The sequence below is a fragment of the Heteronotia binoei genome, chromosome 14 (assembly GCF_032191835.1).
Source record: "Heteronotia binoei isolate CCM8104 ecotype False Entrance Well chromosome 14, APGP_CSIRO_Hbin_v1, whole genome shotgun sequence".
In the NCBI taxonomy this organism is placed as follows: Eukaryota; Metazoa; Chordata; class Lepidosauria; order Squamata; family Gekkonidae; genus Heteronotia; species Heteronotia binoei.
The window spans coordinates 26,289,163-26,308,219 of NC_083236.1; the positions used below are offsets into that span (position 1 = coordinate 26,289,163).

At 42.8% G+C, this 19,057-nt stretch overlaps 1 protein-coding gene across 2 annotated transcripts in view; it reads right to left on the bottom strand.

Annotated features, from left to right (window-relative positions):
• Window positions 1–18,819, bottom strand: part of CSNK2A2 (casein kinase 2 alpha 2) — a 44,178-nt gene extending 25,359 nt beyond the window's left edge. Inside the window, exons 1-4 of one of the 2 annotated variants that reach the window (XM_060254336.1) lie at window positions 18,427–18,819; window positions 16,397–16,508; window positions 3,263–3,364; window positions 2,671–2,721 (exon numbers count right to left, since the gene is read on the bottom strand). In XM_060254336.1, the coding sequence (XP_060110319.1) occupies window positions 2,671–2,721; window positions 3,263–3,364; window positions 16,397–16,508; window positions 18,427–18,530 (369 nt within the window). In that variant the 5' untranslated portion in view covers window positions 18,531–18,819. The remainder of the gene's footprint in view (window positions 1–2,670; window positions 2,722–3,262; window positions 3,365–16,396; window positions 16,509–18,426) is intronic. The other variant, XM_060254335.1, reaches the window with a different exon arrangement.
• Window positions 18,820–19,057: the final 238 nt, after the last annotated feature.

A 19,057-nucleotide genomic window follows, 5' to 3' on the forward strand; every position in this document is an offset into this window, starting at 1 on the left:
AGATGTCTCATTCTACTCACTGCATTGACTTACACTGTGTAATCTGTCTGGAATCTCGGTAAAAAAGACAGACTATAAGTAACAAATAGATAACATAAATATATAGCGCATCTGTCCTGCTTACGGGGAACTACAATAGTCTATTTTAACACTTTCATGTATATGGCTGTCTCCTGGATTTCTTTCTCCATCTTAAGATCATCTTAGAACTTTGACTAAGAGGCAAAAATATGCCTGCAGATGCAGTACTAAATAACTTTCCTGGCCAGATTCAATATGTATATTAAAGTGTCCCACGACTCCTTTTTAACGTTACATGTATTTATATGAAAGCCAAACAGACAAGGATTGTCATTTGTTGCACAGCCTCCTATATACTTCCAACAAAGCACTCTATGTGAAATTTACTGAACGTATTAAACATTTGTAAGAAAAACCATGTTTAATTCTGTTTTTCACTAGTCATAAGAATTCCATGGTAACAGCTCTCTTAGTCTATTGTAAAGATCTGAATGCCTAGGGGGGAAAACGGGGGGAAATGTCCCAAGGCCTTGTTTTTTCTGAAAATTTTGGGGAGTACTGAAAAAACCTCACCTCCTATAGAATATTTTCTCATTTAGAATGAGAGATATGCTTTGAAGACAAGACAGTTCTTAAATCGATGAATTTCTGCACCTAGAAGTATACCTAATCTTCATGAGGGGAGTATGCAGGGCTTCATTGCCTTCTATTGTCCTTTAAACCTGACCTTTCTCTTGTGGTTAGACCTTTCGATCTCTCCTTCAAACCACTGTTATAACCACAGATTGGGTAACAAGTAGCTTACTGCTTTATCTTGCTACAATGGAAAAAAAAGATCAGGAAGAGGCGGGGCAGAACCCTTAAAGAGGTGGGACAGAACCAAAGCCTAAAAGAAAAACTGTGAAAGTTTTATGGAGAACTGAGCTCTCTAACCAGTAGCCACAGAAGGAAGACAGCTTCTAATGGGAACTAAGTACATGTGTTAAGGTAGCAGAGGGTGTGTCAGCTTGTAATTTTCTCTCGGGAACTGAGTATATTTGCAGTTTTTCTTGTAGAAAACTAAGGCATTTATAATTTTTAAACCCCATCAATATGGCAAATATTGCAATTTTATGCTACGTTATAAACGATACATTTCATGTCATTAAAGCAGTAAAATTTATTTTTCCTTTGATAGAACAGTAAGTATTGCATATATTTCACTCCCCCTCACCAATCTCCAGTTTTTCCTGGCAAAAAATGGGGGGAACACACATCCCCCCCAAGACTCCAAATTTTCTGGAAATTTTAGATCTCTAGTCTCATGCAGCAAAATACAAGTGAAGTCCAGTGGTATCTTAAACACCTACAAAGCTGAATCCAACTTAAACTTTCGTAAGTCAGTTCTTGCCTCCTCAGATGCACATACCATGGAAGAGCTTTCTGCAGGTTTTTATCACCAAAATAACAAAAGGGGAGAAAAGAGGAGTCACAGCAGCTGCTTTGGTTTTTTTAGTCTCAAATACATCAACAATATCTACTGGTCAGGAGGAAGACTTTCCCTCTCAAGTCTTGCCATCCCACACCTAAATCACCTTTCTTCACAGCAGCGTTTCTATAGATATTCTACACAAAGAAGAATCCAGGCATACCATACCAGGCATACCAATACTGCTGTAAACGGAGTATTACAGCAGCAAGATTAGCTTGGAAATATAGCAACTGTTGCTACATCAAGACAGACCAGCTGGAAAATTAAATATACTTTTCTCTTGCACCACATCCACTGAAGCTGCACCACAACAGCAGAAAAGAAATACAGGTTTCTACAAACCATTATGCTAACATCTGAGGTGCTGCACAGTTCATTCTTCCACAAAACTGAGCTAGATGAGGGTCAATAAATTGAAGCTTGATCCAGACAAGACAGAAGAATCATTGCTAGGTGGCCTAAAAAGGCAGGGTTGTTCTCCCTTCTAGATAAGGATGTCTGCAGATTGGGGGCCCGTTACATCTGTTTTATATCTTGGGTCTGCCAGCTTAGATCGGTGTGCCAGCTATTGCCTCTTAGTAAGGAAGATGGCATGGCCAGTCTTCTCTTATGACTTGCAGATTAATTACTGCAATGTGCCCTACATGGGCTGCTCCTAGAGACTGGAAGCTCCAGTTAGTTTAGAGTAAGGCAAAGTGGGATTAATAACTGGGATGTGCCAGGATAAGGATTTTTCCCCCACCAATACTTAAAATATACATGCTGGATACTCAATTTGAGGGCTGGTGCACTAGCCCCAGCAGGCCTTGTCCCCCCCCTCCTTTTCCCCATGCTTTCCCAAGTATAGAAACAGTGGGGGGAGGGGCTATTTCTCCACTTGAAAAGGTGAAGGGGGTAACAAGAGCTCTTGGGAGTTGCTAAACTGTAACCCCATTCTGGATCAGGGCCCCGAGACAATTTTTAAAAGGCTATAAATGCTTGAAAATGGAATTGGCAGCCACAGGACAGATCCATGCCCATCATCACTTGTAGTTTGGCCCTCAGTTGCAGCATCCCAGATGGCACATGTATTCTTCCTACTATATACCTGGTTCTACAATATGTATTTTATTATTGTTATTTTTGAATTGTGGATGACTTCCCCCCACACAGGAGAAATAAAGGGCAAAAAGACTCACCTTAAAATCTGTATTATTGATGTATTCAAATACTAAAGCTGGAGTCTTTGACTGTAAGGTAAGAAAAAAGTTATGGCTTAGCCACATCCTTCTATAAACTTCCCAGTTATTCTAGGTTTCCACTGGATATAGCTCACAACATTAATTAGGAAGTGCTAGTAGAACTTCACTTTCTCCACTTAACTACAAGGAGATAAAACACTCCAATTTATTTGGCCATTATCCGACTCTAATCTACTCACTGGTAGATTAAAAAAAATGTAAAACAGCAAACTTTATATTAAGAAATCAAACCCAACCTGAAATGCTACATCTACAACATTCAGCTGAATAGTAAATGCTGAATAGTAAATGTTGATCCCATAACCCACTTATGAACTTAAGCCAAAAAACCCCAAATATCCCTAACACATATTTATTTAAATATTTTTAATGCCATCTTTTCATCCACTTTAGGAGGTTCCTCTAGGTAGAGGACAATTTAAAAAAACAAGCTTTTCAGTACAAAGTATAAAAACCAATTAAAAACAATAATGAAACACACACAGTTATCACACACACATACAGAAAGGAGGGTCATATAAGCACATACCACTGGATCCTTGACTGTGTCAACCAGTTTGATGATGTTGGTGCCACCTCGCAAGTTCTCCAAAATCTTAACTTCTCGTTTTATTTTCTTTTTCTTCACTGGCTTAAATACACAAGAGTGATTAGAAGTGAGATTTCTTTCAGTGTTAGTTTGCACTCAGCAATTTAATCTGGATGGATGCAAGGCTGGCAACCTGATGTGCACACAGGTCATTGGCAAGGATGCCACTCCCGGACTGGGAAAGAGACAAATAGAACAGTCATCCATTAGCAACTTCGCAGCAACACAGTCTATTCTCCCATTTTCTCTAGCAACAACTTGGAAAACAACAGATCTTCTACTGGGGGGAAATATGACTACCCTATTAATGAACTCTGTGAGTAACTATACCAACATTTTCTGGAAAGTATTTCTATAACATTCACAGACACCTGCTATCTGTAAGAGTCCATCCATCATCCACTGGGGAAGGATCATCAGCCAGGGCACTCAACAGGGAGCTGCGTGGATTATACATCAACAAAAGCCCTACACTGTCTCTGATCCCCACCACAAGGTACAATCAAGACTGGCAGCTGTTTGCACAGAGAACCTGTGCCAAGAAGAGACAAATGTAATCACAGCAACTTCCCCACCATCGCCCAGGTTAAGGGCTGAAGGAGGACTACATATTTGGCTGGAACTATCTGAGACAGCATACCACTGGTTTCAGTTATGCAAGCCAAATCAGTATCTTCCTCTTCCACCATGACTAAACATATGGTAAGTTTTATAATCCTTTGCATTCCACTTCATTTAAACAGAATTCAGTGTGGGAGAAGGGAGAAGAACCTCTTCTTTCACAAAACTTGAGGCTAGAAAAGAGATTGGACATATGGAAAGCACTCCCAAAGCCAGCACCCCTCCCATGATCAAACCTCCTGAACCCATTCACCACTTCAATCCCATTAAGCCTTATCTGAAAGACTAACCCAAAGGGTAGCTTGGGAACAGAAGATAACACCCATCTCAGCATCCCCAGCTTTCCCTCCCACATCACCTCTCTCAATCCCTTATATAGAAGCTGCTGAATAACCTTGGGCCAGTCACACACTCTCAGCTTTATCTCAGAGGATCATTGTGAGGCTTAAAGGAGAAGAGGAAAACAATATAAGCCACTTTGGTCCCCTTTTGGGGAGAAAAAAACAGGGTAAAAGTAGAATAGGCCAGAACAATTGGGAAAGACCAGACTTCTGCCTTAAGGAGGGTTTATGCCTGAGAGTACCATGGTGGCAGCACAGTAAAGAGAAGAAAAGCATAGAGACAGACAAGGAGCTAACTCAATCCTGGGTCAGCAAATGAATGACACCCCAGTCAGGGATCAGTTCTTAATTAATATTCACTGTGGCAATTAGCTTGTCTTACCAAAGCAGAGATGGCTAAGCTGTGTCTCAGGAACCTCATGTGGCTCTTTCACACATATTGTGTGGCTCTTGAAGCCTCCACTGCCCCGTTGGCCAGCTTGGAGAAGGCATTTGTCTCTTTAAATCACTTCTCCAAGCCAAGCCAACGGCTTGGAGTGCATTTAAAGTTAAAGTTGCTTTCTTTCTACCTCCATCTCCCTCCCCCATCTATTTTCCTTCCTTCCTTCCAGCTCTCAAGCATCTGATGTTCATGTATTGCAGCTCTCAAGCATCTGATATTCATGTCTTGTGGTTCTTACATTAAGCAAGTTTGGCCACCCCTGTGCCAAAGGCTGTCCAATGTAGAGCAGGGTTGCTCAATGTGGGAGAAAGGGGATAGCTGGCACCAGTCACCCTCTGCCGTGTACAGAAGGAATGAACAGGTAACAGACAACTGTTTTTAATGGCTGCTGTTATGCTGTGGCTATGTGGATAGGAAGTGCTCTCTGGAGTAGGAGGAATGGGTTATCTTCTTTTTGGCAGCTGACAACACTGTTGCTGGGCCAGACTCTGCCTCGTGATCACTCTCTTGCTATGATGGGATTCTGACCACTGACTTCTCAAGAACGGCAGCTGTGTTAATCTTTTCTACTGCTACAGACGAAGAAACCAGCAACATCTTAAAGTCTAACAAAATTTGTGGTAGGGTGTGAGCATTTGTGAGTTACAGCTCACTTCTTCAGATATGTTTCCCATGTCAGTACTTTCCCCTACTGAGCTACTAGGTGGATCCCAGTTCTGACCCCTTTGTTGTTCCCTCACCTGAACCTGGAAAGAACGGATGACTTGGGGGAGGGAGGGGCTGCTATTACTGTGAGCCCTGGTATGTAGTCTCCAGTGTGGATCCTCTGCTTAATGAACTCCAGAGTAAAAATAAATTAATACAACAAGCTGCCACATAAACAGCAGCATTCCTGAATGAGGCAACATTGTCATCTTGGGCTATCAACTGATTTTACCAAGCAGCAGGACCGGATCTACATGTTTTTTGAGGAGGGGCAAAATTAAAAAATGATTTCCCCTTACGGGCCCATAGATAGAATGGACTCCATACCCAATTTGGTGCCTTCCCTCCTCTGGTGGCGCCTGGGGCAAGCACCCCCCTCAAATCCAGCCCTGCAAGCAGTCAGTTGACTTATACAAGCCAGCCTATTAAAAATCTGTATGATTTATCACCAGATCGCCCCTCAAAATGTTTAAAAACAGTTCTGTTAGCATGACTACAATAAAAGTTTAAAATATATCTTAAATGCCTACCCCTTTAACACTGATGATACTACCAAACAAATCCAAGAACGGGTGTGCTCATTATTCCAGGTTATTAGCACTTTTTTTGGCACAATATGTATGGTACCCTGATTTCTGCTTGTCAATGAACTCTGATATCTAAGCAAAGAGACACACACAGGCTGCTTTCTATAAGTAAGTGTGTGTCTACGAGACAGACACGTTAGCTGACATTTAGCAATGCATTCTAGCTCATAAACACTGACAGTTCTTTTGGTGCTCTCTGTCTCCGGAATGTGGAAACACAGTCAAGCCACTGACATACCTTTTCCCTACAAGCCTTCTCCTGCTGACCAAAAGCCAGCTCAGCTCTCTGGTATTCCAGTGAAACAGGCTTGTGGTCTGTGACACTGAAGCAAAATTACTTCTTTGCCACTGCAGCATCTGCTTTTCCAGGTGGTGAAATATCCCCATCACATGAACCCTTAGGGCTAAGGATGAACCTGGGACAGCCTTCTGTGACTTTAGGGACAAAACTGTTCACATATTCCCTGCCCTGGATTTCAGGCTGAATGCAATGTAAATACTGTTTCTTGTTGAAATGAGGTAGACAGGGCTAAAAGAAGGCTTGATACTGAAAAGGAGGGGCTAGTTGGATAATCCCACGCTTGAAGAAGTCAGTCATGAGACCACTCCTAAAGAAACCCTCCAGGCTGCTGTCTGATAATCTCCAACTACAATCCAGACATTCCTGGATTATGCTGATTGCAACATGGTTTGGGGACAGAAACGGCTTTGTTTTCCCTGCTAGAGAAGATGAGAGGGAAGGTGAAACCCTTTTATTTGGACATCTGGGCACTTGCCAAATTAAAGCTGAACAGGTTGTTCTACTTTTTTTAAACAGCACATTAGTTTCAGGTGGGCAGACATGTTGGTCTGTGGTAAAAGAGCTAGATTCAAGTCCAGTTGCACTTAGAGGCCAACGAGATTTCCAGGTTTTAAGATTCAGAGAGTCAAGGCTCCTGATGAAAGAAGCTTTGACTCTCAAAAGCTTACTTATACCACAGAAATCTTGCTGCTCTCTGAGGCGCTACTGGTCTCCAATCGAGCTCTACTTTATAAGATAGCATCTATCTTGTAAATTACCCAAGGTTCTGTTTCCCCCTCATACGTGATGCTAGTTGCTGGGGGATATACAGATTTATAGCTGGGTGCCACCCAACCCTCTTCTTTACATTCAAATCAGGTGAGACTGCAGACAGTCTCAACAGGTATCAACCTATCACATTTTTATCCACCTTTCCACCAAGGAACTTGAGGCAGCAAAATTATCCTCTGATTTTGTTTATATTATTTAAAGTCCACCTTTCTCACCAAGATTCAAAGCACACATACATGCAGTAGTGTAGTCCATCCACCCTGACCTGGATAGGCCAGGCCCCATCTCATCAGACCGTGGAAGGGTCAGCCCTTATTAGTATCTGGATGGGAGATGGCCAAGGAATACCAGGGTCACTAGACAGAGGGAGGCAATGGCAAACCACCTCTGAGTGTCTCTTGTCTTGAAAAGCTAATAGGGTTGTCACAGGTCAACTGTGACTTGACAAAACCAAACCTCCCTCTCCAATCTTCCAATCCCATCTCATCTTACTTTTCAGTTTATTGCCCCCTCCTCCAGTATTGATACTAACCGAGGCTGAGAATTCTCAGCAAAGTTGGAAAGTAAGATCTGTGCTGTTCAAACTTTAAACAAATATGCCTTTACTCTAATCGTATGCATGTCTCAATGAATATTATTATTTCCTTGTTTATTTTCACTGTTAGGCAATAATCAAACTGAGCAGGATGGGTTTATTGGATTTGGGAAGAAACAAAGTATTGACAGGAACTTTTTTTTTAGCCCATCCTTGATTTTATACTAAATTTAGATATTTATAGTTTTAAATGGCATCTTCTTTTATAATATAATTGTATTGCCTCCTACCTCCTATTATCTGGATTCTTATCAACAAATGCCTAATAAAGGTTTTAGTATCCGTTAAAAAAAAAGACAACTACCAAACAGTCTATTATCCCTTACCACAGAATTTTCCTGAACCATTCTGTCTTAATAATAGTCCTATCAACATTCTAAAAATGCACTCCCGAACAATGATATTTTACATAGTTTGTGGAATGATACAAGTGTGAAAGCTTTCCTGACCTCAGGCAGGTCATTTTGCAAACTGAAGGCCACAACAGAGAATGTGCATGTGTAGGCAGCTGTTCATCTTGCCCATTTGCAGAGTTGCACCTGCAGGAAGCTCTGCCCAGATGAGCGAAGCTGTCATGGCGGAACACAAAGGGAGAGGTGTTCCTGCAGATATAAGGGACAATGGCCATGAAGGGCTTTGTATGCAATAACCAGTACCTTGAACCAAACTCAGAAACCGATGAGCACTAATGGGGTGAGAGCAATATAGGAGTAATATTTATGAACCATCTAGTTCCTGATAATAACCAAACTGTGGAATTATGTACCACTTTGAGTCTCTGAGTTAACTTTATCCTCAGGTACATTAGACTGAGCATTACTAGCCCAAGGTCATCCAGCAAGCTCCATTGTTGAGTGGGGAATCCAGATCATGTTCTTCCCCAGTTCTACACTGACACTCTGATAACTATTCTACACTGACTCTTAATAACAAAATTTGCAGGGTCTAAAGCTGCAGCCAAATCCAGGTAAGACTGAAGGAGCACTGGTACCTATACAAGTCTACATGCCAGTTTCATTCCCTGTCAGCTTCTCTAAGATAGAAAGGATTGCAGTGGCCCATTCCACAGCTTTTCCAATAATACTTCTAGAAAGAGATTCTGGTATAAGTTCAAGCAGCACTCTCTTTCTGTCTTTCACACATTACAGAAGCTGGTTTTATTTACGAGCTGCTAACACTCAAGTTAGAAGGAAATGCAGAACAGAAGTAACAAGCCATGTCAGACATCGTCATTAATTACTCAAAAGGATTTGCACACTATCCTTCAACCATCAGGTTCTTGGGGTGGCATTAAACAGTCAAATTGGATCAATGGCGATTCTCCATAAAAGTCTGCTTCTCTTAACATCCATGGAAAGGATGGGAAAAGGTACATTTTAGGATAGTGCTACTAAATATGGTTATGGACAAGAGAGGCAAGCATGCCATTGACAATCTTAGCTTCCTTACAAAAGTACATATAACATGCATAAATCCAGATCTGAGTCCAGTAGCACCTTAGAGACCAACAACATTTGGGGGAGGCATATGAGCTTTCGAGAATCAAAGCTCTCTTCATGAGTACTGACTCTCGAAAGCTCATGACCCCCCAAATCTTGTGGGTCTCTTGAGGTGCTAATGGACTCAAATCTACTGCAGATGAACAAAGCTACTTACTGAAACTATATGCTTCACTCAAAATAGCCTTCACTTATTTATAACAAATTGCAGGCTGCCATCTAACTTTTCCAACTTTCAACTATCCCACACTTTTTCAATTTTACAGTACACACTGGGTTTATCCCACAAAGGGAGCTCCTAATTGAGTTAAACAATGAATTTATGATTACTTACTTATCTAATGGCGCATTCATCACAACAGTTTTCACAAAAATTGCTTCCACCTATATGCACACTGCTAACGGAACTAGTGAGTAACTGCAGAAAGGTCCAAGTCTTTACCCACATGCTTTTTTCCTATGTAGGATAATTCAGTGTTGTGTATAAAGAATAATTCAAAAAGTATAGAAAGAAGGAACTGATCTGAGTATAAGTGCACAGAAAGATTTATGATGATGAAGATCTTACCTTATTTACCACTGGCACAAAAAGCATTAACATGACCCAATGCATCAGTAGTGGCACAACCAATTACCTCGTACTGGAACCTTGCCATCCTGGCTATTAAAATCATGCTGGGAGAAACTGGAAACTCTCCTAGGGAGGGTTATTAATATGCCATTCTCTCAAGAGATATTTCCTTCACAGCTGAAAGAAGCTGTGATTAGACTTTTTGAGATGCTGCCTCTGAATAGCCAGCATGTGGGAAATCATCAAATTGTGGCCCATCTCCCCTTTGGGAACAAGGTGATGGCGCAGGTTATGGGAAAGCAACTGCTGATTCTTCGGGAGAAACATCTGATTCTGACTCATTTCAGTCTAGCTTCACACCTGGATTTGGGACTAGAACATCGCTATTGGTCTTGAATGATGATCTCCAGGAAAAGCCATCTATCGATGCTGATATTAAATTTATCAACACCATCTAGCATGGACAACCGTGATATTTTGCTGGATCACCTACAACCATTGCCTGATGTAAAAGGTAAAGTTGGTATTGTTCTTTTCTTATTGGAAGGAAAGTGTTTCTAAGAAGCAGCAGCACCAGCTAGTTGGAACCTATGGTGTAGAGACCCCCATGCACCTTAACCTTTATGTTAAGCCTTTGGCTGAGATCATCCAGAGTGGGTTGTCCAAAATACACAGAAGTTAGCCAGCTGTGACAGTCCTGGGCCAGTGCCTTCAGGACATGGTCAAGTAGGCGAGAGCAAACAAACTGAAATTCAATCCAGATAAAACTGATGTGATCCTGGCTGGGAAGGTAGTTTAGTCAGTACGAAATTAAGGGTCTACTAAAGAAAGTTTTAGTTAAGAATATGAGGGTGCCCCTGGACCCAGACCCATCAACGAACAAATTGATGCTGTTGCTAAAACTGCCCTCTTTCAGTTACATGTCCCTCATAAACTACCTTCCCCCACATACACTCTCTGCAAACTGAGCCGTTCTTTTCCTCCATGCTATTGTTAACTTCCAGACTGGATTACTATGACAAGCTCTACACAGGGCTACCTTTGAAGACATGTTAGAAACTTGGACTGGCACAAAACGCAGAAGTGAAACTGCTGTCAACGGTGTGAAATAAAACTTTATCATTGGGTCAACTGCACTGGTTACATATATGTTTCCAGACTCAATTCAAATTACTGCTTATCAACCTTTAAAGCCCTTCGCGGCCTAAAAATCTCATATTTATTGAAGCACATCTCCTAATGTACTTCCCCTGTACCAGCCATGTTCTTCAGACAACTCTGCTAGTACATCTAGCAACAGTCAGGTTGTAGAATTTTTCTGTGGTATTGGCCAGTGCTTTCAATGGCTTACAGAATAGGTGTGGAGAGTGTCTTCACTTACTATATTCAGGGAGGTTTGTAAAATGGTGTCATTTCAGAGAATGTTTGTCAGAGGATAAACTGGCAGAGCTAACTGTGCTTTTATTTGGCTTATGAACTGCTATATGTATTTATGCATTTCCAACTTGCTACTTTGCTAGCTACTTTGAGTCCGAGGAGATAATGCTGAATACAAATATCATAAAAATAAATTATATCTAATAGCAATGAGTGGTCCCACCACATGGATAAAAAAAATCCACACAAAGGGACTCCCCAAGGCTAGGACAAACACTTCTACAAACCAGAAGAATCTCCAAGTTTACAGAAGCATCTTACATTTAAGGGGTGGGGGAGGATTAACTAGCAAAAAATAATTTAAAGGAGCCAATATCTTGCAAGACTATGTTAGGAGGTTGTGCCTGTCATTTGGGGTTTGCATAGAAACCCCAGAAAATTATGACCTACAAGCTAGTGTTCAGAGATCTTGGTGCTTTTAAACTATTTTGTGTACTACTGAATTTTAATAGAGTGGCTGAAAGCAGGAGCTGGGTTAGGAGAGAGCGAGGGGAAATGCAGAGACTATGGTAGGTTGAGAGAAGAACTAGGAGGAGAAGGTAGCAACAAATAAGAAGGTGGGGGCAGTAGGGCGGGGAAGAATGGGAGCCAGAGCAAATGAGGGAAAGCATAGGAAAGGGAGAGAAAAGTGGAGATAGAGAAGAAAAGGCAGCCTGCGGAGGGAGATGGGATTTCCCTTCCCCCGTGAGTCTCTCTGTTGATTACTATTTTTGGACCAGATAATCATGCTACATCCACTACTTTGGATGTTATGTATGTCTTAGATTCTACTACTAAGTCAAAAGGCAAGATGGTAGCTACATACAAAGTGCTGAAAAGCTATTTAGAACCTATAGACTTTGACAAAAACCTGGGATATGGATTCTGGTTTGATCATTTGCATGAACCGACCAGAAAAAATCTCTCTAGTTTCTAGATGCACTTACTCAGAAACAAGCTCTGAGCAATGAGCAAACAGACTGCATTTAAAGGGAATCGCTCCCAGGAAGGTGCATACAACTTACGCCTAAGAGTTATCTAACAAAATATCCTATATAGGGCATACTGTACCCCAAGATGTACCACCAACAGAAGCACTCAGAGGGCAGTAAATGTTGGCATCGCATGGCCACCACCAGTGCAATGGAGTAGCTACAAGAGTGCTATCTCCACTGTAGTCTCCCGTATTCAAGGCCTCTCTGTCATCTCCCCATCACTGCTTCAGACTGTAAGCTCCTTGGAGCAGAGACCTGTCTTACTAGCTTAAGGAAATGCAACAGGAAACTATCAAAACTGCAGAATCACACCAAATCCAGGAAATTAACTGTGCGTAACATTTCAAAATAGCCTCCCTGATTGGGGTCAAGATAAGCACGTTACTCTTGCAAAATATTTTGAGATAAACCAATGAACACACTGAGCCCCAGCACTTCTCATAAGAGCTGGAGAAGCATCAACCTTCCAAACCATCATGAACTGCTCTTGAAAGATCAATATTTAAGATGCATACAAGCTGCCATGGCAAACGCAAAAACCCTGTAAATGTTAATTTGCCTTTTTTTTTTTTTACTGTCCCCAATGGGAGGGAGCAACCCTACTCTTCCTCTGCTCCCAACCACATAGAATTTACTATCTCTCATATTGTTGTACTGCCCCGCCGCCATGGTTTTCTTTTCCCCATTCAACTCCTCAAGCTGCCTCTTCAGAGATCTTAGTACTATGTGGGGAATTGGGACCAGCTATCAAGATAAGGCTTATAAGTTGTAGGGTGTAACTGAATTCTCCCAACATAAGTTTTTAGCAAAATAATAATAATGAAGCAGTGAAGAACAACTACATTTCTACAGCATGCTTGCAGTGCATATTGCTTCCGAGCCTAAGCCAAAGCCCACCTACTGATGTGAGATTTAAGCTGTGGTTTCTTAGCTCATAGCTCATTCTCTTAATGATTGAGCCAAGAAGTCTCATTTCAGATATATGCATACCTGAGGTTCTTTCAGAAGATATTACAGCAAGCTTGAATTCTGAGTGATAGCAAAGAAATGGACAGGTCCATGTAGGGTTTACACCCAGCATTCCTTACAAGGCTAAATGGGAACCCAGCAGTCTTCTTCCACAGGACAGCCCCAGCACAAAAAGTGATAGACTGCTGCCATTTATCACCTAAAGATTACCACTAGAAATGTTTCAGTGCATTGCCAGGGACATAAAGTCACTTTTGGAAGACCATCCCTTCTTCCTCAGAGGCCTTGGAGAGCAGTACTGGCCTCGTTATACAGACAGATTCTCAATGAACAACTAACTTCCAGCATCAACAGGCCTTCCCAAAAAAGAAACTAACCAGTGGCCACCAGCCCCTGCCACATAGACGTCCCTCATATCTACGCAAGCAACAATACTGCAGGACTCATCATATTGCCAACAGCTCATTCACCCACACATCTTTTAATGCGATAGATGCTACCATGTGCCAGCAATGCCATTCAGCCGTTCACTTTGGCAAACTAGAGTCTCTAAGCAAAACGGATGAGAGACAAGCCACATGTTTAAAATAGAAATGCTCAACAACCAAAGGGAAGTATTTCAGTCTCCCTGGACAACATTTTAGCAGAAGAAGTTCAAAAGGAGATTCAGGAGAGAAGCTGCGCAGCTGGAATTCATATGAAGATCTGACACTATGAGGCTTGGTTCAACAGGCATTGGCAGTGCTTAAAACACTGCAAAAAGCAACTGTCCTTTTCAGGTTTATGTGCACTATTCAGATATATTCTCCTTTGCTAATTTATGAACAGCTGAGTTCTAGTGATCTATGCCCACTCTGAATGGTCACTTACTCTTTTGTCTCGCTAACCTTTGAGGGGATGAACAAGCATGTGAACAAGGGTAATCAAGTTGCCTGTGGCGTTCTGGATTCACTTCAATGTGCTGGTTATAACCTTTAAAGCCCTATATGGCCTGGGACCTGTCTACCTTCGGGACCGCCTTTCCCCATACGTACCCCAGAGAGCACTATGTTCAGTGTCGCAAAATCTTCTTCCCTGGACCGAAAGAAGCTTGATTGTCCACCACCAGAGCCAGAGCGTTCTCGGTAATGGCCCCCCACTCTGTGGAATGCCCTCCCTGAATCATCAGGGCCCTGCAGGACCTGTCACAGTTCTACAGGGCCTGTAAGACCGAACTGTTCAAACTCAACTTCAAGTTAATGGGGAGGTGGCTATTATCCCACAGCTTCGACAATCTCACTGAATTAACATATTGGAAATCAGAAACTTGCCATCTTGGACTTTTAATGAGTGGATTGATGATCGTAATATGCATGGATATTTTTTATTACATATTTTATTCTTTAATATTTTATGTTTGTTTTTAACTGTTGTTAGCCACCCTGGATGACACTAAGTTGCTCAGGGCAGTGAGAACCAGGGAGGACTATGAAATGCTCCAGAGAGACATGTCAAGGCTGGGAGAGTGGGCATCAGTGTGGCAAATGAAGTTCAACATTGTCAGGAGCAAAGCAATGCACATTGTAGTCAAAAATCCTAATATACATTGATGGGGTCTGAACTGGCAGTAACTGACCAGGAGAAAGATCTTGGAGTCATGGTTGATATTGATGCAGTGTGAGATTGCAATAAAAACGGCAAATGCTGTGCTGGGAGCTATTAGGAAGGGGACTGAAAACAAATCTGCCCCTGTATAAATCTATGTGATGGCCTCATTTGGAATACTGTGTACAGTTCTGGTCACCACACCTCAAAAATATAGCATTAAAAAGGTGCAGAAAAGGTCAACTAAAATGGAATATCTTCCCTTATAACAAAAGGTTAAAGAGATTAGGGCTTTTTAGTTTGGAGAAATTATTGCGGTATGACATGATAGAGGCTTACAAAAGTATGCCTGGGATAGAGAAGGTAGAGAAAAAGTGCTTTTCCCCTTTTCTGACAATAAACGAACTCATGGGCACTCAATGAATGAGCAGTAGACTTAGACCAGATAAAAGGAAATACTGCTTCACCCAAAGAGTCATTAACACATGGAATTCACTTCAAGACAGCTTCAAGAAGAGATTGGATAAATACATAGAGCAGAGGTCCATCAGCGGCTATAGCCACATGGTATAGATGGAGCACTTATGTCTGGGGCAGTGATGCTCTGTATTCTTGGTGCTTGGAAGGCAGCAGTGGGGAGAGCTTCTGGAGTTCTGGCCCTGCTGGTGGACCTTTTGATGGCATCTGGATTTTGGCTGCTGTGTGACACACATTTGCCTGATTCAACATGGCTTCTCTTATGTTTTGGCCTGTTCATGTGGTAACTCACCCCAGCCCAGTCCTCTTCCTATTTGTTGCTCTGCATATCTCTCCCTTTCTCCCTGCCAAACTGGTTGCTACATTTCATGCACTTTGGGGGAAAAGGGGATCTGGCTCATTAAAGCATCTGGCACAATAAAATTGTTCATCTTTAAACATGCCATTAAAGTCTGATATTTTGTTAAAATAAACCAAATGCAATCTAGTGCTAAATACACTTCTCACCTCGTTTTAAGCTAAGCATCAGTATATATTACATTACTACCTCAACTATGGTTGCGGTTCTAACAAATGGACTTACTTGATAGATGGCATTGAGTATATGTCTTCTAGTGCTGAATGTCACACTTCTCTGTATGTAAATGATTTTTTTCCCTTTTATTGCAATCTATATTTGGACTATAGCTATGGCGTTATTTGCTGTGCATATATTTTATCTCTTAATTTTAAAAAACATTACTACCAAGAGCAACATCCAAGCTTGCTTGTTCAAATTCCATCCAGGTAGTCGTCTATGACAAGGCTCTTATCAGGATACTGCAAATCACTGAAAAGTTACTTGAATAATTCCCATGAAGTCTTTGCAGTACTGTTAACATAGCTTAATATCCGCTCTGCCCAGATGGCTCCACCATTTACTATTTTATTGCATGAAGCCAGCATATGTGGTACTATTTAAACACAAGGCATGATTCTGTTACTTCACAAAAAGGATTTTATGATCCAGTTTTAGGTTTCCAGGACAGAAAGAAGAGAGTACGATCACCAAAGTATCACTAAAAAACAGAGATACAACTCCCCTTTTAAATCTGAGTGCTCAAATAGTTAAGGATTTGCACATTAAGAACAATCTATTACAGCTGAAGGGAAGATTATACAACATTGCTACCACTTCAGAGACACCTAGCAAAAACTCACCTTCAGAATTTTCACAACCACTCGCTCATTGTTGGTGATGTTAATGGCCTCAAAGACTTCACTATATTTCCCCCGGCCGAGTTTCCGAACAAGTTGATAATCGTCTTGATTACTACAGACAGTGAAAAGAAAAAAAAGGCCTTAGAGTTACAGACTTGAAATTCTCTCCTAATCCTTCCAGTAAGAGAAGGTCACACACTAGATTCTTTTCAGATGCAGAGAACAAGAGTTTTCTACATCAAGACAGTCAATAACACTTTTGACATCACTCTCTGTGGATTGCTATTGCTAGATTGAAGAATCTTTGTAGCTACCATCTCACTATTATACAAGCTGCAAGGGAACAGAAAAAGAACTGAAATCTTCCAAGCAAAGAATTTTCAACATTTGCTATCCATCTGTAACCATGAGATCAAAATGAGAATCTGCCAACAGCTGTCAGAATCCTTTAAGTCAATCTGTTGACATCTGACTTGACATGCGACAGAACTGACAGAGACTGTTCTGAACTATACAATGTAGGCAGTGTGCTCCACAAACTCTCTCTCTCAAGGATCTTGAGTGAAAAAGATAATTCTCTATGAAAGACTTTTCCTTCTCCTTTTCTTACAAGCATCCCAACAAGGTTAATGGCTAAAGGGAAGAGTAAAATACTCCCCAACCAATCCACAGGATAACATTCCTGATTAGCACTACCTATTTCCAAATCACAAATCAATCCAATTGCCACAGTTTCAAATACAAAACACTGTTCAGAGAAACTGATCAATATTTGATCTTAAAGATATGCTTTAAGCCTGTCTATCATGACCCCCAGAAATCCTGCATTCACCTCTGACAACAGGCAGAAGCACAAGAGTATGCCTTGGATCTCTTTTTCAACAAAGGAGCACGCCCATGAGTCGAGAAGTGTTTCCAACATGATCCATTACTAAATACTGTGCATGTGTGCAAATTAAAATAAAAGAAGTAAACCTTGAGACCCAAAATAATGCTCTACGCCTCAGATATCACATTGGAAAATGTGTCACTTATTGGAAATATTAAATCTGCCTCACAACTGCTAGAATATCTCACCCCCAAAAAAGAACATGCTGGATCCAATCAGTGAGTGGTCTATCTAGTCCAGCAACCTGCTTAACATTGTAGTCAACCAGATCAAGCCTTCCCAAAGTTGCCTCCTGGCACTTGTATTCAGAGGCTGAATTCTTCCTTTGTACATGGATACTCTGTTTAGTCATTCTGGGTAGTAACTACTGATGGACCTATCCTTCATGAACCTCTACACTTGCGGTCACCTATATTTACTGACAAGCAAACTCTATATTTAATTACTTGTTGAGCGAACAAAAAATTCCTTTTATTCACTCAGAATCTGTCACCCATCAGCTTCACCAGAATCCTACTGTTCTGCAAGAAGGTTCTTTCTGTATCTACTGTCTCGATCTCAGATCTATTCCTTCTCTTTCACTAGCTGAGACACCCAGGTCAGATTTTTCTTAGAGGCTACAATAATAACGTCCAGGTTAGATGCTGCCACTTGAGGCTTTAAGGAAGCCATCCTAAACAGGCCTACTCTGGATTAACTCCCGCGTTATCCATTGGGTCTTACTCTTAGGAAAACGCTATTAGATTTGCGCTACACTCGATTTGCGTCAAACTCCTACACTCGAACTAGTGTTTTATCTAGTCTGGCCTCCTGTTCCAGACCCCGTGGCCAACCAGTTGCCCTAGAGAATCCACAAACAAGGCATCAGAGACCAAGGCCTGCCCCCCACCCCGATTCTGCCTCTAGCCGAGGAGATTCGAGTTCCCACTGGCTGAGCAGAAAGAGGAACCAAAAGGTGCAATTGTACAAAGGCAACATTTCGGGGTGGGGGAGAAGAGAAAGCAAGAGAGGTTGCGAGCGAAGAACGCGGGACGAGCCTAGAGGCGAGGCAGAGCCGGCTAAGTGTGGCACGCGCCATTCCCGCCTGGCTGGCTCAAGGGAGGCGGGGGAGGGGGTGGTCAGTCAGGCTCTTCTTTCTTACCCCCAAGTGGGGACGTGGGCCTCGTAGTCCCAGTACTCGCGGCTCCTCAGGCTGTTCACCTCAGCGTAGACGCGGGCCCTGCTGCCGGCGGCCGGGCCGGGCATGGCGGCGGAGTAGCGGCGCGGCGGGGGGGTGGTGCTGATGAGGCGAGCGGGCGGGCGGCAGCGGCCCAGCAGCAGGACCAGCGAGGAGGAGGAGAGGAAGAAGGACGACGAGGGCGGCGCCAGGCCGCTGATGGGGGGGCGCGGCGCGGAGCCGAGCCGGCGGGGCCGGCCTGCTCGTTTCTTTGCTGGCCTCCCTCGCTGGTTCACTCGCCGCCGCAGCGGACCCGGAAAAGGAGGCGGCGGCGGCGGCCTTGGCCTCAGCGGCGGCGGCGACACGCCTACCGACCCAGCCCCGTTCGGCAAGAGAGGCAGCCACTCAGGCCGGTGCGGGCCCGGCGCCACAGCGCCTCCTGCAGCGCCGGCGGATTCGTCCAGGCTGCGCGCGCGCGGCCAGCACGCGCGCCTGTGCCCCACCCACTCGCTGGAGGAGCCGCGCCCTCAGCGTCGGAAGGGGCCTCTGGGCTGCGCGCGCAAACAACTCACCCGGCGGAGTCCTCTGGGTTGCGCGCGCAGCCAACCCGCTGCGC